The following is a 24,817-nucleotide window of genomic DNA, read 5'->3' as shown; positions in this document are numbered from 1 at the left end:
GAAATGGTAGAGCGTCATCGTACGATCGTTACTAAGCTACGATCTGGGAGACAAACACTCACACCGACATACACAACGAAGTAAGAGGTAGCATGTTCCGTGGTAGTGCATACGGCATTGCTATGAAAGCTTTGATTGTTTAGAGGTACAAATGGCATGAAATGAAATTGGACATAGCTGAAGAAGAACTTACATTTTTTTAAACCAGAAAGTCAAGCATTCAAAGCCGTTCTCGGTCCCAATCCGTTTGTTTTGAATCCGAGTTACCAGCAGTGATCCATTGCTGATCATCCCAATCCCAATCCTCACACATCCATTTTCATGACGTATTAGCAGCAAACGAGAACAATCGATTGAATTCCTAACAAAGTGTATAGAGTAAAGGAGAGTTAAGGATCTCGAGGGAGACAGAGGTCCTACTGCAAATAGTGTTAGTGAGGAGGGATGAAAAAACTCTACCGATTGGTTTTCCATATAAGCTGGCGAAAGAGACCACTTTTGGGCCCTTCTCCTACATCCTCGGAAGTCAGTGTTTCCCACTATGAGCTTAGCATCGAGATGAAGAACAGCGTAGTAGCGAAAATTAGAGTAAAAAAAGGAACTTACGGATCTTTAAGAGGATAGAGCACACCAAGCTCCTAGATAGTGTCTGGTTGATAGTTTATAGAATCAAAAGCATGAACTTTCGTATTTAATCACCAACGCCAGCAGGAACCACAGTGAGCACAGTGGTCAGTAGCGTGTCTCATGTTTTGCATTTGTCCGACCCGTGCATCGCACCCATGGGCTGCGAGACCCGATAGTAGTAGCGTTAGACGATCTATATTGATATTTTAATCAGAGAAGCCGGCGTGGCATTACTAGCAGCGGCTGCTGCAACAGCAGTTAAATTAGCAAAGGTGTCGGACCGTAGTGTGTGATTCTTTTGATTGAATGATTGCGATAAAGACACAGTCGGAGCTCGATCAGGAAGTGTCGTTCCATGAATTTAATTCGCGTTCAACTAGTGCCACCGGCTGATGCAGGTCCGCCTCGTCGCCCTTGACGTTTTCATCTCGTTTTAGGAGCGTTCTAAGATTCCTAATCCTGCGTACGGAACCCCCGGCCTTCAGTCATTGTGTGCAGTTTTCTCGCTAGTATTTGGAGTAGCGAGAAATAGAATACGCTGTTACGCCTCCTGATACCGATACCGGGCACAGGCACACAGATCAGTTTCCGATTGAGTCAGTTGAGCCATTTTGTTCGCTGCTGTGTTTGCATGGAGGAGAATGAGACACGGGGGGGGAGAAGAATATCAGAGCGTAATCAACCCGGCACGGGTGGGCACGTGGAATTACAATCGGTATGTTTACTTTCATCTAAGAAATGTTTCGATATGAATAAATGTACGAATGTGTAAGACTCCTCTTGTTTTAGTTTTGTCGTCGTCGGAAACAATCATTTCGGGTGAGGGGGATCTTTAACAAACACACGCATACACATCGATCGATAGAGCTAGGGTTTTAGTTCTTTTCTTTATTGTTAGATTTATTGACACTAGTGTTTGCTTGTCTTATGTGTTTGTCACAATGTTGTTCACGTAGATTAATCATTAATTGCCATCTCCTCAGCCACCCTCTTCACAGGGTTAGGATCAGCGGGTGAGATTGGTAGTGAAGAGCATGAGCATATACTACTGGCGACGTTGCTCCAATTCAAATCTCATCCACTCATCGCATGATCCCTTTTAGAGCCAGCCCCCGAAAGGTGGCGATGTGTTTCGCTTCGTTTCGCTACTCACCACACTCCGAAAGTCCATATTTGCGTACTTCCTTCGCCGCGTTTTGTTATCCGTAATTAGACTAGCATAATCTTATCCGTACTGTCTGCGACAACGGCTCCTTTGCTGGAGCCAGCACCGCTGCCATCGATGAACTGCCATTACTACAAGCTACCCTTGCAATGCATCGTATCTTTAGCATCTGTTCTACCTGTCTAGCGTGTCTAGCGTTAATTCAAGTAAAAGTTATGAGCAGGCTCTCTACCCAATGCGTGTGCGATGTTAGTTCGGCTACCTCATGTAATCCTTACCGTTCGGAGAGGCAGCTACCGTTAACCTTCATAGATTAGTCTTCTAATTTGTCCTCTGTCCTGCCGACAATCAGTGAAAGTCGTCAGCTACAAACTACCAAGCACTCAATGAGGGGGCATAATATTGATTTCCGTTTTTTTTTTTAAGAAAGCTACTGTTAAAAACTAAAACCTGCTCGCTCGCACTGTCACGCTGCTTCGGGGAGTCCACCGGACTGCCACTGATCGCAGATGATGATCGTGATCCGATCATCGCTGTATGTACATGCCGGTAGCTCCTAAATGCCGGCCCCAAAACCAACCACAGGCATTCGAACGCCGAAAGACTTCAGGATCGGGGTCTGCCTGCCGGAGATGCTCGTTCGCTCGTTACTCTGATCAGTTGCTGGCTACTGTCGCCGTTTTTACGCTGCCCCGTTGTACCGTTGGAAATCGAATTCTTTTCAATGGCGGAAATGGAATACCACACTGGCCAGCAGCGCCAGCAGGGACAGTTGGAGGGAAAAGCTCATCCGCCGGCCGAACGATGGATCGCTGCCACTGGCAACGTCATCGTCACTGTTGTAGGAAGCTTCCTTCCGCGTGATCACCTCACGGAATACGATCGTTTCTTCGACCTTTGCGTCCTCGTTGTCCGCGGTGGGCGCAGCAGCAGCAGCAGGTGTGGTAATGGGTTCCGCCTGTCCCGCCCCGCTCTGTGGTCGCGGTGCTTCGTGGATACTCTCGAACACATTGCCGGCCCGGCTGTTACGTGCCAGCTTCTGGTTGGTGAGCTTAAGCTGGCGAATCTTTTGATCGATCTCCGAGACGGCATCTGCGTGGTGATAGAAAGGGGGAGGAAAATGTTGGGTTAAACCAAACTCGCAGACCGAGATGGTCCTCACGCGAATCACTTACTTTGGTCCGCGTTTTCGTCGTAGTTCACTTTGATGAAGGTTGTCATCGTTACTTCGTACACCTTGTTCGGATCGGCGGGCGATTGGCTGATCTCACGGCGCTTCCGACGCCCGAATGCGGTCTGCCCGTTGGTACAGATCACACCCTTGCACCGGTCAACGCATACATTCACCGTGCTTTGAAACTGGACATAGGTCGAGTCAGGAAACTTAAAGGCCCGGAATTTGGCCGCCAGCACATCACCCTCGACGGTGTTGAAGTTTTCGAACAGAAACGGATCCACGGAACAGCTGCGAAGGAGTGATTGCGTGCATTGTGAGTTTAGCATTCTCCGATTGTGGGTGATCAGGCCCGCCCACTTACCCATTGAAGATGATCGTTTCCGCCTGGTTCTTGGTGTCCGTGACGAGCATGTAGTTTACACCGAGGCCATAGATCGGGGCTGATTTGTCATCGAGAGCAATCTCCATCTGCAGGTGAGCACCCGGGCTAACGTTCAGATCGCCCGACACCAGCTTGTCGCCCAACCGGATTGCCATACTCAGCTTTGGTTCTGGGGCGTTTGTGATGATCTCGGTTTCGTTGAAATCCCTGGAAGAGTGAAAAGATGGTTGAGCGTGCTTGTAACTATTCCGGGTTACTGCGATGCCAACCGCCTGCTTTGACTACTCACTCTGTTTCCGCGAATCCCGCTGGCAGAATGTCTCGTTTCACGATGCTATGGGACACGTTGAATTCCGGACTTCCGGCCACGATGCATTTTACGCTCACTGCCTCCTTATTACTGCTGCCCGTGTTCTGATCCTCCGCTTCCACTATAATCCGATGGTAGAACACTTTGTTACCCTGTCAAAGATGAATCATCATCAAAGAATCGGTAAAGATGAAACCGATTAGATCAAATCGATCGATAACCGGGAAGATTAGCACCGTACCGTAATATGGTTGATCACACGCGTCACACCACAATCGTAGATGTTCTTCAGCGACAGCTCGAAGGTGGCCAGATTTTCCATTATCGTTGGCCGGCACAGCGGATTCGGATAACCCTTCATACCCTCGAGGTAGACGCGATCGTTGGACACGTTGCTCGAGGGTAGCGCAATGTCCACCCGCATCGTCTCATCGGTACACGTGACCTTATGGGAAGCTGCGAAAGAAGAAGAAGAAGAGAATTTGAGAAATCGAATAATTTCTGGGCGACCCATATTTTCATGTTTTACAAGCCGATGCTGAGCGAGAATACATTCACAAGAACAAACCGGGGATATAATGGGGAAGAAGTTTTCATCTCAAGATTCGTCTGATCTGATCCGACAAAGTCCCGCACCGCTGCTGCTGGGAAAGTAATCCAGCGCATTCTTCCTTGGAACGGTGCGTGCCATCACGCAAGCGTCGTCTCGTAAGAGCGACCGATGCTAGGAGGTGCTAACAGGCTGCTGACGAGATACTCGGGGCGCCTATTATCGCATCAGCAAGTGAGCGAACGGAGCTGTCTGGACTTCGGAGGCGGAAACATCATACAAAGAAAGTGGTGAAGCAAACTGAATCGGAATCATTTCATTTCTATCGGCCTTCAGCCCAGGAAGATTGATGGACCGCTGGATGCGAGTGGCGTGTCCCCGGACGCAGAGCTAGTGGCGCGGTATGTCACGCGCGCCCATACGTCAGCTATTGCGCCATGAATTTGATTGTAATCTAGGTTGAACACTCGCAGAAGCCACCTTACAGATTGAGAATGTGTGTAATGGCTGGCGATCTGGCATAGTTGGTTCCGTTTGCAGTGGATACCGCTAGCTGGACTGTTAGAGTTGGTAGCCGCGTACCGGAGTAAAAGGCGATGCGTGGATGGCGATCCAATGGATGCATACCATGCATTCTGTTACTGCTTACCGGTGATTAATACAGTTACTTAGTCCGTGCGTGGAATGGAATCTTCTTTTCCTTCTAGAGAGACAGTTTTTCCATGCGGATATCATAATAGTTAATCATCTTATGGCTTTTTGAGTGAAGCTTAAAAATCGAAATCCGTTTTGGTATCTTGTCAGATTAGAACCTGTGAAAGCGCAGCTGGTGCGACGGTGAGATGATATTCTGCAATTATCTTAGAAGGCCCCAAAATGCATCTACTGCAATCAATGCTTGTTGCTATGAGGAGTACAATCGTGCCTACTGCAGCGAATGAATGGGACCAGGTGGGTTAACTTTGAAGAATAAACACGTTTCTGTCCACAAACTAGGCCAAAGGACACAAGAGAAAGCAAAGTAGCTTGTGGCTGCCTCTGAAAAGCAGGTGACCATCGCAACAAAAAGTAAACCTTCGAGCTAAAATTGATTCAATACTACTTTTGGGCATAATATTCCTGTTACTGCCTTTCACCATTCTCTTCTGCAGTGAACATGTCAAAAAGAAATGAAAGAACATCAATTTACTGCACTCGATCACTCATCTGTAATTTGGCAAAAGCATGAACGGTTCCATGCTATAAATCAACCGCTCCCCCTGCAATGCACTTGCCGATCGGTTGATCATGAAGCTCAACCGAACACCCCCTTGGATCGCCCGATGCAATGCGGCGGACAGCAAAAGGAATGGACATTCCTCTCGCGATCGTTTAATATGCTGGAGAACGAAATCAAAGTAAATTAAAAAAAAAACAACACTGTGCGTCGCGTTGTCGGTGGTCGTTCTTACACTATGCCGCTACCGTTATTCCTTACTCCTTCCCCTCGTGTTCGGATGATGCTCATAATGGATGATGCTCAGGGCCGAGGAAAGGCTGGAGGAAATAATGAAACCATTAACATCGGTCGGATCGGTCCCATTTTCCTGATACGCGTTGCGCGTGTCTTACGGACGTCCATCACTCAGCCACCTGATGATGGTCAAGCGCGATCTCTTCGCACGTCTCTATCTCGTTTCGGGGACGTGCTCCAGATGTGGCGAGTGTGTGCGTTCGATTCGCGTAATCGAATAAACGGTCCCAATATTTCCCCTTCCCCCCCCTCCCCGGCGGTTGCCTAGGTCCACACTCCGTGGCTGTCCCAGAAATGCGTAATCGGCGTACCGTCCGGCCGATACGACACGGTGCACTATCCGCCTTTCATGCGTAGGACGGAAAGGAAGGAAAGGAAGGAGCCGAGAAGTGCGTCCAAATACTAGGTCGCGATTGATTGCACCATTCCGTGGCGTCGGCGTCGGCATCGGCGGCCTTTGAAGACTTTCAGGTGTTCCTGCCGTTCCTCCGTCAGTCTCTGCCATCTTTCCGGGCCCGGCGCAATCGATCATGATCGGTTTGGTAATTGCTCCAGAAAACAACGAATTAGTTCAATTTTGTGCCATATTTTGGGTTCCCCTTTTTTGGCGGCCCGTTGCTCAACCGAGTGGGATCGAGTGAAAGCATATCGGTCGGTACGCATATTAACCCGTGGGGGGACGGGGGAAGGTAAAACTAAGGAAGTATTTTAGGGAACCACCCTCATCTCACTTGCTGCGTTTTTTTTTTTTTTTCGGCAGGAAAGTGAGAATTGGTTGTGCTAGATAGACCGGGTAGGGGAGAGAAGAGTGATGCCAACTGGCCAATAGCTTTTTCCCGCCTCGGCTGTTCATCTGGGGTGTAACGAATGCTAGAGAGCCGGAGCTCCAAAACAGTCCAGTACTGACCTGGAATAGGTGGTGGTGGTGGTGATGGTGGTGGTGCGTCGGTGGTACTGATATAATCACCCTTTAGGCCGTTCCGATTGGAACGCCGTTCACTCGGCGGGGTGTCTCGCTTTCTCGCGCTCATATCATTCCGCTTTACTAATTTCGCTCCCACTTGCGACCGTCCACCGTCGAGAACGACTTACTACAATGCAGTGAGGTCATCTCGTCGGGTTTATGGTGAGCATAATTTACAACCGCTCGCTCTGGGGTGCAACGCGCAGCGGGCAGTTTAAGGGGTGTGAGGAGGAATCAGAGGGAAAAGATGAAAGCCACCGCCTGGCTGCAGTGGCTGTAAATGTGGCGACATTGTGTCGCTCTGGAGTAATTGGACAGATTTGTATCTAGTTGTTCTGGGACTGGGAGTCAGGTTTGGCTCCTAAGACACGCTGAGTTGTTCAATTGGTCATGGTGATTATTCAAGGCTATCAAATACTCTCCAAGAACCTAATTTGTATTCTTAATTTCCATAGCAGAGATAAAGATCGAAAAATGTAGGAAAACAATCTCATATTCATGCTAAAGCATGTCAATAGTCATTTGCAGCTCATTTCAAAATCATTCCTTTGTTTTTCAACACGATGAATGTTCTTATCTGTAGCATAATGTATTCGTTGTAGTAGACTATGGTTGCTATGTAATGCTGCCTGAGTAACGCCACTGAATTCTGTCCTCTATTCGGGAAGTAAATTTTCGCTAAATTGTTTTCCAAAGTGATATAAGAGAACCTTTTGAAAGTAAAGTAAGTTGTTGATCGATTAAACGGCTACCAAACAGCGGGAAGCCAATCCCAGAGACACCCTTTTTTTCCATCAGCGATCTTGTGATTGTGTTGAGCAGAAACGAAGGTGTTTCTGTCTTTTTGTTTCTCCTCACAATAAGCCACTTCCGTTCGGCATTTCGTGTGATGCCGATGATTACCAGCTAGCTTCCGGGTGACAAACATCCCCTCCGAACACCGACACAAAGGTCATTCGAGTTTCACTCAAACCCACAGCCCCGGCAAGCCCTTATTTGCAAGCCCAAAGTTCCCTCGTGGCGTCAGATGAAGCACTTTTTTTTGGAGGGCGAGACTTTTCCCCGGGAAAGCACCATTTTCCCGTACCGCGGCGCATCCGGACATCGCATGCATCGTGCTATTTAGGCTAATAGGTTGGTTGGTGGCCATTAGACAGCAACCGACGGCTGACCACCGCTCATCGTTATCGCCATCGTCATCGTCATCGTCGGTTTCGTTTACGAGAGTGATGGTTTTTGGGTTTCCCAAGGGAAATCACACTGAAAAGCGAAACTAGGATAAGACGATTAGCGAAATGGGTGAGATCGATTGGTCGACGATCGATTTGAAGCGTCGACGGACTTTCGACGAACCGGCAAATGGGTTCGGGGTTCATCGCTTGCCATTGAAGTCTTTTGAACGCGTTCACGGTGTGTTGGCCGGAGAGTCGACCAGGGCAACCGTTTCGGGTTGCGGTCATCGGGGGTCAATTGTGGAGGAATGATTTTATCTGGCTTATTGATTGATTGATTTTCGCCGTTCAGCTGCGAACAGTTGCTCGAGGCTATGCCCTGGTCTTGCACACACTTCCCATTGGCCGCTGATCGATGATAGCTGAGCGTAGAGTGATAGCAATTTTTGAAGATCAGAATCATTTCTTTTGGAGCTTCACGGGCTGTGCTGGTGATACAAAATGGGCCAAAAAATTAAGGGTCAACCTTGCATCGGCCACTAGGATCTGTGCTACTGACCCCGGGCAGCTGTGTGATACGTTTTCCCTACATTGCGGTGCAGTATCGAACTGCTGCTGCTGAAGTGTGGCAAAGCTTTGGGGGGGGGGGGGGGGGGGGAAAGTAGTTCACCACCATCATCATCATAATCATCGCGGTCGAATGTGTTTTCTCACACAAGCCTATCAGCAATTCAAGGTGAACGTGCACCGCACCTTAATTCGTTAATCTCGTTACGCTCGTTCCCGATTGGTGGCATGGTGCACGTCTGGGGTGGTCTACCGCATCACCATCACCAGCATCATTAATAATGATGCCTTCGTTTGGGGCACTGCTTCGGATGCGTACTGTTGTTTCGTAAGGGAGCGAAAAAATCATCATGGGTGGTCAGTGGATGAGATAGGAAGCGTAGCCGTACCTTCATTACAACATTACTCGGTAGTAACGCGGATGGATTTGCGGTGCATACCATTATGCAAATCATGGGTGTAGTCGCATCATGCAATGAGCGGTGATGCCGATGGTGGTGGTGCGTCGCAACCGAACGCGAGAGCAACCGATCCAGCGCAACGCATCTAGTGCGCATGCAGCTCTACTAATTAACAGGGGCGATTATGATCGTGCACACGATCGATGGCCAGCATAAAGCGCTGCCACACCTCTCTTTCTTTGTGCGCGCGTGTTGCGTTGAGCGCTTCTCAGTGATGCAAATATCCTATCAATTATTCTTTATGAGCTGATAAGCAGATGGTGGTCAACATATTTAGCGAGATGGACGATCGTTCGATCTCTGCGATGGCTTCTGGATGATGTGTCGGAGAGAAGGGGCGGCGTGTCTTGATTACCACAATCAAACGCGCCTCGCGCATGGTGATGAGCTGGATGAGGTTCGATAAAAAAAAAAGCTGCTAATTAAATGGTACACCATGCCCCCCCCGGAGTCCGGAGCTCGTTATCTGGATCGCTTGATCACGCGCCAAGGCCAGGAGTAATTCGGCAAAGGAGTAAGAGGAGAGGTGATTTTTTAATAGAGGTTGCCTCGGTAATTACACGTTCCATGATTAGAACATGAATGGGTTCTGATGAGGCCAACGATGGATTATTGATTATTTGCAAACTACCAAGGGTGATCACATACACATGCACGCACGCACATTCGTTAGTCAATTATCGTAAGCACTCAATTGGGCGCTCGGGCGATCCTCAAGATCGCTTTCTTGGTTTTGCTGCGTAGAGTTCACCCACAAGGGAACTAGTGGTTATCATAACCGATGATGCAGCACTGGGGAGTGCGATGGATTGACGCGCATCAAGCGGAGCAGTTCACAGAAGCTAGCAGTTCCAAATGACTGCACTATGAACGAAATGAGAAACTTTTAGTATACCCTTTTGACAAGTTATAGCAGACAGATTCTCGTCGATGAGTACTTGATTGCCATTTTTATAAGATTGTCAGTCCGCCACAGGGTATTTCCGATGCTCAGCCGATGTGGCAAATGGTAATAATACATTTAATTTTACAACACGGAGCGATGTAAATCAATTATGGCGAAATTGACAAGAAATTTCACATACCTAGTGTGTACGAGTATCGCTATTTTCAGAATGATTTTTTGTTTTTTTTTGTTTTACAAACTAGTCGGAATACTAATGTACGCTCCTCGAAGAAGGCCCTCCAGCCTTCCGGCGAGTTGTGTTTTTTCGTTAGCTGAAAGGAGTAGGATTTCGCAGGAAGGCGAAATATTTGAAAGAAGCAGTGTGGGACTCACACTCCCTAAACCTCTAGCTTGGTTTTCCGTTACCGTCATGCCACTGTTTTCTAAAATGTATAAAACGACTTTATTTGGGAGTGACGTTTACTCAAGCCACCTTACTTATTCGTCACTGCGAAAACTTTTTCAGAATATAATCCTGAATTGTCTGCAAAATCATTTCTTCTCGACATTCAAATGAAGATTTTAATTTCCACTGCTACTAAGATCATTTCCATCGACGGCGGTAGTCGTTCATCCAGCAATCATTTCGGATTTACCAGTCTTTCTCTTACTACAACTTCACATATCTTTTAAAATATCCTCTAGATTACCACCTGCAAGCGATCGTGGCACTGTGCTGTGGGTTTTGCGAATTATCATCCCATGATCATAAAGCAAACCATGATCTACCACGGTAACCACGTGATTCGTTCGTGATCGAAAGAGGGGCATGCAAAATGACGTAATTTGGTTTAGTGTTGTTTGTGCCCCCCCTCGGGATGAAATCAACAACCGCACAGCAGCTGCGCGAGCGCATCAATTGCACACGGACTGGCGGACTGGTGGAGAGAGTCCAAGATCCCAAGAGCCAAGATCCCCCACGGTAGAGACGGTAGAAAACCAAGACACTACACGCCCGGGGCGCCCGTTTCCAATCGGTCCGGGGTCCGGTCAATGACCAAAGGTTGACTGAGATTTTTTTTTCGCTCACTGCGAGGTTGTGTGTTGCTTGTGGCATGTGGGGAGCATAATTTCACGATAATCAGAACAATGGTTCCGGAACCATTCTGCCACGGTGCGCGCCACAGCGGTCATTAGTGGTGCTTGGCGGGTGCTGTGCGAGAGGATTAGAACACTTTTTGCCCTTTGCCTGTGCCTCTCAGAGGGAGGGGGGGGGGGGAAATAAAAAAAATGTGACCAACCACCGGCTAACCAACCAAGACTGACACTAATGTGTCCCGGCCCGGCAGTGACGGATGTGACGGGTGGGGTGTGGATTCTTTCACTTTTGAATCCACTGTGGCCACATCGCTGGCCGTGACGCAGAAAGCTTCAATACCAGAAACGCTAAAGTGAGGAAACGGTTGTTAATGGTTTTGTTTTCATTCGCCATTGACGCGCTTCTGATTCTTCGTTCGTTCGCTCGTTCGTTCGCTACCTGGGGTGATCCGTGGAGTCTCGCTATGGAAATTGCTGAGAATTTTCCCATGAGCATCACCACCACCAACGGTGCTACACATCTTGGAGGCTCAAGCGCTTCTTCGCCTTTCCATCGGCCAGCCAGTTTCCATCTCGTTATTTCTGTTCTTGACTTGACTGGCGTCCCGTGGCTGGGGTTGCAAATGATTTTTGCTCCCCTCTCGAGTGTTTGTTTTGCTGCCCACGGTACCGCTCTACCCCGCCGATCGTTTGCTGTGCAAACTTTCTCCGTCTGCAGTCAACACGGGCGGCTGCGGGAGTCGAGGAATTGGCGAAGGCCACCGCGTTGGAGGTGGGCGCGTTCTTGGCTTCCTGGGTACGCTGGGATTCAATTGGAAAGGAACGCAGTTTGCAAAGACCGTTTGTGTGGGGGTGTATCTGTGCATAGTTTTTTTTTTGCACCAACAACCCCAAAGTGGCGCTCGACCAGTTCTTTCCGTTATCGGCATTATGTCGAGGCACAAGGCACACGCAACAAGGAACTGGAATCGTACCGTTACGCGACGCACGATGATAATGATTTCGGAAGTAGCAGGTGCAATAAATGAATCCGCGAATGCGAAACTGAAGGAAGTGGATGATCTCAGAGGCATCATTAGCAATAACGCTCCCCAAAGGCAGAATATACACGCGCCATACACCGTTTTGTGCTTCACCTTTTCGGGGCTTGCGATCTATTCGATCGGCCGTGCTCATGATCCCAACGGTCCTCGCTCGTTCGATCGATACCACCGCACGACACGGCGCGTGACGATTCAAAGTTATGCCTCACGAACAGTCCATAAACAGTGTTGTGTGATGGTACAGTGGAGCATGCACGGCACACGCCATGCTACAAAACACAATCGACCATAAAACCGATCACCGAGTCGAGAGTCGATTTTGCTTCATCGACCGGACGGGACCGACCGGAAGAAGAGGCCACACGCGCGTGGATTAGTGTTGAAGAGGTGCAGTGGGCGTGCGAGATCGACGGCGTCAAGGTATCGCATCGTTCGCCAGCAAAACCACCAGCAGGGTGGTCTCTCGGCGAGTGGTGTAGGCGAACCGGTGGAGTGTCCGGATGAAGATGATGATGCCGATGTCGCTGTGTACAACAGGCGATTCTCCGGATTTTAACGGTTAGGGGGGATTGTCTTTCGGGACGAAATGAATTGACCAAGCACCGCAGCCAGGCCAGAGGCGAGCGAGTGTACGATTTGTTTGCAAATCACATTTCAGCCATTTGCTGGTGTTTGCTCGGTGTCGTTCTATCGTCCGGGCAACCAAACACCACCATCCAAGGTGCCATTTGCCAGGGCGGTAAAGTGCCGTGGGCACCTTACAACAAATTGAGCAACACCGCCTCGTGTTCGCTTTTTCCGAGTGTCATTTTAACGGTTCACGCGTCCGTTCCGATGCGACGTGGTGTGCCTCCCAAAGGTGTGGCACCCGTGGTGTGAAGGTACGGCCATCTTCGCACCGGATTTTATGTTCGGGAATTCTAACACACAATTAACGGGATGCGAATCATCAATTCTTGGGAATGGGAAACCATTCTTTGCCACCGCCAGCGAAAAACATCCAATCCCCCCCTGCTGCTGCTGCTGCTGCTTCTGCTGCACTGTGTGCCCAGTCACACGATTCCTATTGGTTTGGTGGCCACAACTATTGAAGGCACAGAACTCCGCACCTTTGTAGCAAGTGTCTCTCTCTCTCTCTCTCGCTTTCGCTCGGAAAACTGCATCATTAGGTAAAGTCTTGTGGAGGAAACGTGGCACAGTGTGTACATTAGGTGGCAAACAAACAAAACACACAAAAAAGGGAAACTTTTTAACGCGTCACAGATTGCAGAGAGCGAGAGAGAGAGATTGCCGCCAGTGCTTCTGTGTGTTGCAGATGCACACCGATAATCGGCATCATTACGCGGGTGCTTACAGCTCGACGGAGCGTCAACTAACAGCCCCGCTTGTAGCAACAGTTTGCTGTTTCTTATGCTCCCGCAACAACCACACACGGAAGATGCGCCACGCTTGATCTATGCCGGGGACGCCGGAACATTTCCCTCACATTTGCACCGTTTAGAATGTTTGCGAGGGGTTTGCGCTCTGCGGGGCCGCCGGCATGGGTCTCCTTTCAACGCGGCCGCAACGTAAAATGACTAATTAGCGTGACGCGGCACACGCGGACACGGACGGTGTGGTTGCCGTGCCAATAACCTTTTGCCAATGCGCGTCCACCCAACTCCGCGTTGGAGCGCAGAAGAGATTCGTAACCCATCATTAGAGGTTCTCTGGGTTCTTGTGATTCGATACGCGATTGAATTGTTATGATGATACGTTTTCTTTCACTCGCTCGGTTTGGGCAGCCGCAGGTTTTATCGATCGTTGGCGGCCAGCACGATCGTGGTATGATTTCGATCGTTTACGGAGATGATTAGAGGGTAGGGTAGCAGGATGAAACTAATCCCTCACCGCTACACCGAGGTGGGGGGGTGTATGTTACTGACCGGTTGTGGATATCGGTTCACGGTTCAACGCTTTGGCATCCGCGTGTGACCAGCACGAGCGATTGGGGCTTTTAAATGCCTTCATACGTAAACATTAGATTTCACTTAAAGGTAGATACTCCCAGGGGGGGGGGGGGGGGGTGGGGGGGGAACAACAGGTGTGAAGATGCATTTCTTCAGAGTTTTTCTACGTGGCACCGAGTTCTGTAAAGGGAAATCGATCATCATCATCATCCGAACGGAAGAATCCGTTTTTCCGCATTTAATTTGAAGCTGCATCTGCATCTGTAAGGCAGGAGAAGACCAGACTGGTGATTACGGTCATTCCAAGAACTGGGCAAAGCTCTCTTGCATCACGATTTACTCGCTCGAACGCAATCCGTTCGTGCTTCCGATATGCAGATGACGGGATGTTGGGCGAAGAATTTTAAAATGAAATTCATCTGAAATTCACATCAGCGTTTTGGCATCAGTGCGGTCACTTTGCCATTCCATTCGCAGACACGAGACGCGAGAGCTAAATGTATGCAGCGCAGCGCATGAATTGCCAATTTTTCCTGCGTGGCACCGGTTCCCCTTTTGCAGAAATCGATCGCGATTGCGTTCAGTGAGTGATGGTGATGATCGTGCAAAAGTGCGTCCGTCCCGTTCTTCCTTTGCATTGTTTCCATCCCCCCCCCCCCCCCCGCAAAAGCTGGCGTGCAGTTGAATATCGCGAATGATCGATCGTTGTATCGCAGCAGCCAGCGATTACAGGGGGTTTCTCTTCAAATCCATTCCATTGTTCTACGCGCCAAACGTGGGACGGAAAAAGTCGGAGAAGATTTTAATCTAGACATCCGGGCGACTTCTTCCCGATTAAATTCAATCGAACGTAAAATCCCATTTCGCGCGCACAATGGCGTGCGATCATCGAAGCATCGAATTCATCTTCTTCAATCTACCTGGCGCACACCCATTAGTCGCACCTCGGTTGGCACACATTTGGGACCCTTGGCGATCATGCGACAGCGAGGCTGCCTCGCTTAATATCGCTTATAATAAGATGGGCTTTCCTCCGACGTCCGACGGACCGGTGGTAATCTTCGTGGTCTCACAGGAAGTGGTAAGGAATTAGCACGCACCGTACCGGCGACCGCAAAACACACAAAAAGGGCTGCAATGCGCGCAATAGGGAGACGCTTAATTTTCCACTTCCTTTGCTTTCCTGATTGCACGTCTCTGATAATGGAAATCCGTAGGTATTGGGATTAATTACCCATCCGACCGACCGAGCGACCTGATAATGGTGACGACGATTACATGGCCGTTGATTACAGGTCTGTCCTGGGGAAGCTTTCGTCGCCGGTATTGCACCGTTCGTACCAGAAGACAGCATAGCAGGTACAAGATCCCAGCCTGCATTCATGCTGTGACCTGTAAATTCATTGCAGAACTGTGTATAAAACCGAAAAGTGGACAAAATGGACGGCGCAGGACCAGGTCAAGCGCGCACTGGATCCACGTGGTTCCACGTTTGATCGCTCGCGAGTGCAGTAACGGAACGCGGGGTGGAAAATGGTCCATCGTCGCACGCGGTTAACAATGAATGGTCAAATTGACCATCAAAATCGGTTACCTGGTGGCTGTTTTTGGGCAGCAAGTCTGAGCAAGTCATCATTAATGATCGCGCATGATCGTGCCATCGTCGTACGAGCTCTCTATTTACGCTCCCAGACGATGCTGCTAGCGAATAGCGGCTTTAGGAACGGTTTCGGTTAGCTCCCCCCCTCCTCTCTCTCTCCGTGAGCCGCTTTAATGGCCGCGCGTACAACCGGAGACGAAACGAACGAAAGCGAAAGCCAATCTCGTGACCAACATTTTTCGACGACCACGACGGAGATGAGACGGAGGAACATTTTGGTTCAGCCGGGAGCGAGTGCCCCATCCCATGGGCTTGTTAACCCTTTCAAATCGTTAATCGCGGGACTTGTTGGGAGTTACGGATTTTAAGAACCGTTCCAACAGAACACGGCCCGGAACGCCGTGACTAGCCCTGAACAACCGAGTGGTTCCGAGAGGGGGGAGGTTCGTCGCTTGTTCCTGCCGTTCGAGAATTGAGAAGACAGAAGCATTGAAGTCTTTCATTCCCCGCTGTTTGGCTAGCGACCAGGAACCGGGTGGTAACAGGTTTAGGGACCCAGTAACCTAGGATCAATAAAAAAAAGCTGTCCGGTGAACTTGGCGTTTCGCTTAATTAGGTGCGCACTCATTTACGCGTGACGCAATGCGGCGATGCGTCTGTGCGGTAGGTTCCTCTTTCCAACTGTTTCGTTTTTCGTCGATCGTGGATGCGCCCGGAAGCCCCAGGGATGCCCAGACCCCGGAGTGACACACAAAATAAAAAGCAAAACCAGAATGTTGTTCGCATCCGTTGGCCATGCCGGGTAGTCAGTCTCTCGGTGCACGGTAATTGCTCGAATGGCGTTGCTCATGCTCGAGATCGTAGTAGCTTGGTTTTTTTCCACCCCCCGGGTCCCCGATCGCAGTAGCCGTTAAGTATGAGATAATCGCTGGTCGGTGGTGGCACCATTTTCCCCTGCTCCGGTGACACAAACTAGGTCCCCGATGGTCTCACCGCCGGGGGGAGGTGGCATTCCATCGTTATCGCCGGCAATGCTGACCGTTTATCGATTCCGTCTAAAGTGTCAATTGTGTCTGCGCGGCAGTGAATTGAAAAAAACAACAAAAAACGGTCACCAGGATGGAGTGAAGCGTGCGTGAGGTATTTAGCACGGCCTGCTTCGACTACAAGGTGCCCGATGGGATAACGTTTTGTAGATTTGTTTTCTTGCATTTCAGGCAACGATCAGTGCGCCCTAATTGGATTGGTTGAGACGCGTCTGCTAACCGCTAAGCGTGTCTCTTATCATGGAATGCCGCCTTATTAACGACAGCATAAATCGTTTGTAATCTCTTTGGTCGCTCGGAATCGAGTTGTGCGCGTTTGCTGCAATTCTCGCTGTTTCTGTTCACACCGAGACCGGTGTAGCATAAATCGGAGAAATGGAACCCTTGGCAGGAAGATGCTACCACCGTTCGTAAGCTTTTGCTCTTCAATTACACTTGCTTGAACGTTTAGCGTGTACCGTTGCGAACCGAAGAAACGACCGGCACCGTTTCGACCAGCGCTAACAACTTCATTAAAGATGAGTTTTCCATTCCATGTCCAACGCAGTAGCACTACAACCTGCTAGAACTGGTGCCATCTCATCGTGAGATGAAAATCATATCCCGCCATTTCTAGTTCTCTCTTTCTCCCTCTCTCGCTCTCGCTGACGATTCGTTTCATTAGAACCGCTTTTCCTCGTAACAGTGGCCTAGATGGCTCCGTTGGTTGCTTCATTTGTCATTGCAAAGAGATAATTGAGCCAACGGAACGGTACAAAACCCTGGTGGTTCTTGCACTGGTGCAGCATCGAACCGGCCGCAGTCCCGGACGTTGAGCTCTCTGCTTGGTATCTTTATACTGCCTTCATTCTATACCGCACCGAGGTGACGCTAGATAGCAGGGGACTAATGGGTGTTGAAAGTATTTTATTGGTGGTCGAGCGACCGACGCACGCACTAGCACTGCCGTGGCTTATCCGTCATAGCCTTCCGTGCAGCAATAGGCACCGTTGGTCGGTGAATGGTTGTAGCACCCTTTTCTAGAATTTCAAGCATTTTTATGAGCCACTCGATGCTGAAGCTTGGCGCTGATTACATTAACCGTTGTGAGGTTAAGTGGTTAACATGTACTCGAGATGATCTCGCGAGCCACTATTCCGATCGGTGCGGAGTGAGCGATGCCTCTTCACTCGGAAGAGGGCTTGAGATGGAAATGAGCAAGATTGGTTATCGAAATATGGAATATTTATGACGTGATTAGGGGTGCATCGTTAGATAAATTCGTGATGCTGTATTTGATTGTCCCTCTTCAGGACGCCGTTGCTTGAAGTTGGAAGAACGAATACACAGATGCAGCATCCCATTCGCATTCAATCGTCGTGACTCATCGTCTTGTTAAAAGATGAAAGGTAGATGAATTACAGACACACTTGAGAAAAAATTGTTACTTCGGTAACATATTTTGAACGGTAATTCATGAAAACATAAATTTGTATTCATCAAACTGAAAGGCATTTAAAAACATCCAAACCACGAATCAAAAATGGAAAAGGAACAGTTTCCTGAAACACATTAAGTGTCGTTCACATAAACTGAAACCATCATCGAAGTTCATTTAAAGTTTTTAAAAATCATTTTTCTAAAATCCACGGATGCTTAACCATGCCCCGTAACGACACGGAACGAAGGCACACCATTATGAACCAATCTTGGCTCACTTTCAATTGCTACAAGGCGTTCAGGCGAACAGCCAGTAACTCACCGTTGTTTGAAGTGTTTTCCGGGTCGTTTTTTTTTTAAAATATGTCCCTTCCTCATGGCGACGCAACGCGCCAGACCACCGGCAATCGAATGGCAATTTTGTGACCAATTATTTATCTTTTCTCATCGCTTAAATCGTCGATTGTCTAGCGATCACAATCACGGAAGCAACTCGTTAATGAACCGCATCGGTCATGCAGTGTCACGCAGGCAAGTTCCACGTCGCCGTCGCCCCGCCTGATTCATTGTCGATCGATAGCAACTCCGAGTTGCTTGTGCTTGGTGTTATCGAGCTCCATCAAAGCATCCAGACCAAGGGACTGTTGCTGTAGCGACTACCGTTTTACGGTTTGAACGTCTGCTCTGGCCACATTTCCGTCGCCAACTTTGCGCGACACGAGCCGCAATGACGATCGCAATGACGCCACATTTCCGCAAAACACTTGAAACATTAAAACAGCAAAAAGGGAAGAGAGAAATCGGGAAGTCGTCACTAGGTCAGTCGTGTCACGTAATGAGCGCATCATCGTTCGCATCGGTTTCTATGGGCCCATCGGTCCCTCTTTTCTTGCGTAACAGGTAGAACTGGCAGTCGGTAGAACTTGGTGGACCACCCTCCAAACCCGGTTTCCGCGGGGAAAAAACACGGGAATTAAAACGAAGACACCGATAGACTGGCCGGCCGGTTTCGCCCCTCGTTTTTCCGAAAGGGTCTCCTAACTGTTCCTAATGCCCAGAATGGACGCACGCGCGCGATTTGTTGCAACATCGAGGCCACACTGTGCATTACTCTCGGGCATTAGGTTGGCTGGGCGCGCAGGAACTGTAGAAAACGAGTAACGAGGCCACTACGAAGGTATGTCCTCGTTTGGCGCGAAACTTGATCTAGGAATGAATGCTGCCAGTGCGTCCTTCCTTCCGTGTTATCGTGAGCCCTTCCCACTGTTAACGAAGAATTTCAGCTTGCAAAAGATGTCACACTCTTGGGAGAGAGAGAAAGACAGAGAGAGCGAATGGCCGCGAGTCTCACGGTGGCCTATGATTGTAGGATCCGGTTCTTACTCTTCGTCGGATGAATCTCGTTTTGTCGTTCCGTTCCGTTTATCGGCACATTACTAAATTGTATGGTGGCCAGCAATGCAATGTATATGATTTATGCGACATGAACAAGGCGGTTGCTGGGGATGATTTATTTCCATCTGCATGCCATTCGCTGGCCTGTGGTTGCTGAGTTAGGCAGCCACAAAAGCAATCGCGCCAGTGATGCAATCAAGATGACAGAACCGGAATTCGCATTGATGTGCCATAATTTATAAAGAAGAGGAAAATCCTCTTTTCCAAGTGGCATTGGCAAGGCTAGCGTTTGGCAAGAGCCAACAGGAAGACAAACGCTAGACAAACAAACAAGCAAGATATTTCCGTTGTCACTATGCTAATGTGGTAATTGTTCTCGTTCTGTGGCCCAGCAATCGTACTGCCGGTGCCTCGCAGTGGCCTGAGACCCAGCGCCGCGATGAATCAACAATCGTCTACGTTAGCGCAGGGCAGGGCAATGATTCAATGTCATCCGACGCGAGCTGCCAAGATTCTGAACCAGTTGTTCTCGGGGGTGCCCCTGGGTTTTAGGTTTGGTCAGAGCCGTATTCATTATTCTTCTCTGAAAGCGTTTCCCATGACCCCTCTCCAAATCGTTCTTCCTCGCCAGCCATCCCACCAACTCCATGGCCATGGCAACGAAATGAAAAGTGTACGGCAGGGTCGGCGGCCATGTCTGTGAGGCGAAAGCGAAGACAAGACACGGCGCATGGCGCACGGCGCGGTTTGTTCTGCGCTTTTTGCACCGTTCTGCAATTGCGACCGAGAACGAAGAATGTGCAATTATGCTATTAGCCGGGATGGTGGGGAAGGGATGACCATGCCAGAGGAGTGTCCGAGAGCCGATCTACCGAGTATGCTTTGAGTTTTCTGCAAAGTTTTGCTGCAATTGGTTGACCCGCCCCGGACGCTCAAGGTTGCTTTGATGACGCGTCGCGTAGATCATTCCACCAGTTACAAAGCTGACCCTTGTGCTTTGTGCCAGACACCACAACCAGAGAACCCGGCGGCACGATCGAATCGACGATCATCCTTTTCCACGTAAACGCAATTTAAAGAGCTACTAATGGCGCCAATTTACCGTCCTCCCTTTGGCCGCTCGTCATCATTTTCATTCATTTATGTAGTTCACGTTTGGCAGCAACAACAACAGCAGCAGCCAGCAGCATTCACGAATACCTTCTCCACCGGAGTGCACGCCAAAGGATGAGGATGAGGCGTGAGCCGTAATCGAAAGGGCATTGCTTTCGTGGCACGTCTAATGGATAGAGATAAGCTGAGTGACGTGACAAAGGGCAGAAGAACGGTTTTCGATCGTTCTGCAATGGTGTCCATCCGTCAGCAGAACCATCCTGCCTCTGTTCCGTTGTGGTGGCTACGCGGTCGCCAGCTTTTAATACTATTATCGCTACAATAATCATACCCCAACGGTGTCGTCCTCGACGAACCGATCCAACGATGCTATTATGATTCTCATGCTGGCAACGGTGGCTGGCTGGCTCATCATCTTCTTGCATGAACGGAAGTGGCGTAATCGCAAAGCAAATAATTAAAAGTAATTCATAGCTTTTATGCTGCACTCTTTGTGCGTGTACGCGGCCGGTGTTAATTGGGGGGGATTATTGATTGGACCATTCCCCCGATGGATTGCTTCTAGGTATTGCACATACATGTCCTGCGATAGTTATGTAATTATGCTTTAAATGATAATATATCCATTATGCTTATATGACGTGATACTATTCTATCAGATGGTACTATTCTAATATCTAATACCTTACAAATCTTTGAATTTTAACAGATTCTGAACAGAACACCCATTAAAACTTATTGTAAGGCGCCAAGCATAGTTTGGATGTAAAATAAAATATGAAAACGTTTAAAAATCGACAAATTCTTTTCTGAATCGTTTGAAAAATGGAAAGAGTTTCATGATCAAAGATCGAAAGAACGAAGATGGAACGAATCGCCGTTTGCAGTTTATTGCACGACGTCAAATCATCGTCAATGATCGATCGATCGTTTGCTTCAGAGATCCGACTCACGCTGATCGCGAATCCCGCGAAACCTATGCAAACGCTGAGTGATCACGCTGAGCATCTCGCCGTACAATGAACCCCACCGCTGGTGTGTGCACTGGACAGTCGCAAAAAAGGGTAACATAAACATGCACTTATGATAGCTTTATGAGCCCTTCCCGCGGGAGGGCTAATCAAGAGATGTTCGTTCGCTGCGAAGCGTTCAACGACAACAAAACGATTCCACTCCCAACGGAACGCGCTTGGATTCGCTTTTGGTCGGAATTCCCATTACCCACCACACACCGTGGAGGGTGGTGGGTATATTAATGTGGCATTGAGATAGTTTATTGCGTTACTGGGGCAAAAATGTGCTCGAGGCAGGATCGACAGAGGTGAGAAGGTCCGCATTTGCAATGGCCACAGCAACAGCAAGCACCGGTGGTCATAGGAAACCGTTGGCGAGGAGAGTGCGGTGGGTCGTATGCAAAAACCAATCTTCACTCGTACCAGATCGCTCCATCGCAGTTGAGACCGTTGATGCGCAAACGACACGGCCACACGGAATGGGACCGCAGTCGTCACCAACGCAGCAGCCAAGCCAAGGGGAAGCCAATGCAAATTACATCGAACCACGGCTTACATAATCTGCCCGAGAGATGCGCGGAGAAGAAGGGAAATGGGAACAGACGTATGGCAGTTGGTGGCAAAGGATTTGTCCCCCCGGCGAATGGCAGGGCCACTAGTGCGCCAAACGCCACGGTTCTTGTGGTTTGTGCGGTTTGGCCTGCTGCCTGGCGAGCAAATCCAACATGATCCACGATCGGGTGAATCCGTGGAGTGGATCGATCTTGAACGGTTTGTGTCGCCGCAGGGCCACCGCCGGCCGCACCAGCCGCCTTTCCAGCTCACGGCGACCGCAGCGATTTGTTATTAAATGGAAATTTATTGACTTTTCCACCACCACCACCACCACCACTCTGTCTCCGTCTTCTTTCCCTCGTTGATGTGGATAATTTGCCTTCGAGAGGCTCGATGGTAATACCCGGAGTACCGGTGCCGGTGGATTTGTGCGGTTGGTCCGGCTAGAAAGAAGGATGCTGGTTCGCCACATACTGACCCAATTCTTGGGGCGAACCAAAATTGGGAACAAACCGACGTATCCGGTCACGAGTTTCGACAGTTCCGGCGCGGGCTAAGACCCGCAACCGATGATATTGCCGCTCGCCGTGCAGTTCTGGGTCATGCAATCGGTGGCATAACGGAGTTGTAGGGGGCCCAGAGAGCAATTGGATTTTATCCCTTTGTATTTCCCCGTTTCCCCCTAGTTCCGAATGGCGCAAAAGGAGAAATAAGAATTAATGCCTTCTCCAATGATCTCCCGGATGCGGATCATCTTCTCGCGTTTGCGGCGGTACTCGGTTTCTGATTGACCGTGGTACCGCATGCACTACCCAAAGGTAACTGCGTGCCAGCAATCCGAGATGCTCTCTGCGGTGCTCCTCCACAGATACACGGTTCAAGAGATGATTGGTGAGCTGTTGTTGTTGTTGTTGTTGGCAGCGAAGGTTACCGGTAGGAACCACCCTTTCGCTTAATCTCCGCCCTCCCAAAACACCGTTCTGCCGGGGTGTGCTGATTAGGACCTAGTTCTCTCTCTCTCTGAAAAGGGGGCGAGTTTTGGTTGCACGTTAGCATAATTTAACATTTTTCCAACATAATTTTCATTGCTCCGCGACCCGATTCGTACGCACCCCGGGGGAATGCCGCCGAGTGAAGCGTTAATTTAGCGTGAAAGTTATTTCACGGCACAACCGGCGTGACCTTCCTGTGCGTAGTGCTCTCTGTGTGTCCCGACCAGAGCCCGACTTATGGGCAGTGTTGTGGCAGCACGGAAGTGCTCGTAAATTTTGCACTAAACGACCGCGGACGGCACCGCCGGGTGTCTCGTGTGTGCAGGAGGTTTCATTCGTTGTGCTGCTTTTGAGTTGAGGCGGTGTGACCCCGTGATTTGTGAGCGTGAGGGGAATGCACTTTGAGAAATTCGGTTCTTCTTTCGGTTCAGTATCTGTTGCAAAGCAATCTGTACCAGCTGTTGTGGTGCATGTGCTTGCATGGAGATTGCCACAATCTGGACGTTGAAGCCCTGCAAAAAAAAATACTAAAATCATCCGAGCATCACGTGAGTAGGTGGACTTTATGAGACACACTTAGGAGAATTTCTGTTCCGTGACACAATAACCCGTGACGCAAACTTAATCATAAAATGACGGCGAAGAGAATCTCCTCGCTCTGACTGCGCCAGTGCTAAACGTCTAAATACACGATGTTTTCCACTAACCACCATTAAAAGAATGAGGCAGCGCTGCGCATAAATCACCATCGAAGGGGCACACAAAAATCCCGATGGTCATGAAGATGGGCAATGTTTCTGCGTTCCCGGAGAAGTTGATTATTGTAATAGATCCGTTCCGATTATGCTCGCGGACGAGTGCGTAGCCCCATGCATGCGTGTAGCACACTGTAAAAACGTTCCGACGGGAGGATAGAGTATCTTATCGGGGCTGAGGCGTTACGCAGTGGACTGTGCGCTCGCTCGTTACGCTGCGATGAGCTCAAAGCTCGCCCGATGATTCCGGATCCAAAAAGGCGAAACGGGATCAACCTGGTTGATATGGTAGGGCTTGCCTACCGCCCTACCTCTGTTGGTGGATGCTATGGAGAGATGCGTCGTGTAACGGTTCCCTGTCACATTGCTGCCAACGGCTGTCACGCATCACGGTGCCCTGCGGTGGTCAATCTGGCCGTTGTCCAGACACAGAATGTTGCCGACCGGGCCACAGCAGCCACCGTCATCATCATCACCACCACCGAGAGTGCAGACAGCACACTCACACCCGATATCCATCCAGCATGCCACACAGTATCGCAGATGGCACGCACATCGGTCACACCCGTGATAAGCACCGGCTGCTAGATTCCCCTGGCACAGTGCACACCGGTTGGTCGCCATCCACCAAAGCCACCGAGGATGGTGGATGGCCAAGCGGTCCCCGATGGGTAGCGGTACCGAGGAACCGGCCATTTGCAGCTCCTGGCGACGTTCGCTAACTGTACGGCGGAGTGCGTGTGCCCGTCGAAGGACACGGTTGTAAAGGAACACGGTACGCATCCGCTCGCGGCCAGGATAGAAGTAGGCACAGATCGCACGCCGAGCACGCTGTACGAAGGCTTCACCGATTACCAGGGCCGTAAGCAACGCGAACAGTACATAAATGCTGGCCAGTGTGCTGGCGGCCAAATACGTTGGCCGCGGGAGACACTCCTGGTTGGAGGTGCGAAAGTCCAGCTGCTCCTGCGTGCGGAATCCTTCGGCAATGTTGCGTATCAACTCGGCCAGTGCACCGGTCCCGGTGACCTAAGGCAAAATGGGATACGGGTTGGTGACCTACAT

The 24,817-nt window shown here is 49.6% G+C and overlaps 2 protein-coding genes across 3 annotated transcripts in view; one reads left to right on the top strand and one right to left on the bottom strand.

Moving 5' to 3' along the window:
- Positions 1 to 1,401, top strand: part of LOC126577313 (probable ATP-dependent RNA helicase DDX17) — a 5,664-nt gene extending 4,263 nt beyond the window's left edge. Inside the window, exon 5 of the mRNA XM_050238828.1 lies at positions 1 to 1,401. This exon is cut by the window's left edge and continues 591 nt beyond it. Within this exon, the coding sequence (XP_050094785.1) occupies positions 1 to 35 (35 nt within the window). The 3' untranslated portion in view covers positions 36 to 1,401.
- Positions 1,402 to 1,503: 102 nt separating this feature from the next.
- Positions 1,504 to 24,817, bottom strand: part of LOC126577516 (uncharacterized) — a 44,947-nt gene continuing 21,633 nt past the window's right edge. For both annotated transcript variants that reach the window (XM_050239190.1, XM_050239191.1), the window contains exons 3-7: positions 3,903 to 4,117; positions 3,641 to 3,813; positions 3,331 to 3,558; positions 2,968 to 3,257; positions 1,504 to 2,884 (exon numbers count right to left, since the gene is read on the bottom strand). In XM_050239190.1, the coding sequence (XP_050095147.1) occupies positions 2,514 to 2,884; positions 2,968 to 3,257; positions 3,331 to 3,558; positions 3,641 to 3,813; positions 3,903 to 4,117 (1,277 nt within the window). In that variant the 3' untranslated portion in view covers positions 1,504 to 2,513. The remainder of the gene's footprint in view (positions 2,885 to 2,967; positions 3,258 to 3,330; positions 3,559 to 3,640; positions 3,814 to 3,902; positions 4,118 to 24,817) is intronic.

The sequence above is a fragment of the Anopheles aquasalis genome, chromosome 3, assembly GCF_943734665.1.
Source record: "Anopheles aquasalis chromosome 3, idAnoAquaMG_Q_19, whole genome shotgun sequence".
Taxonomy (NCBI): Eukaryota; Metazoa; Arthropoda; class Insecta; order Diptera; family Culicidae; genus Anopheles; species Anopheles aquasalis.
Note: the sequence above shows the minus strand (reverse complement) of the source record. Positions and strands in the feature narration are given on the sequence as shown.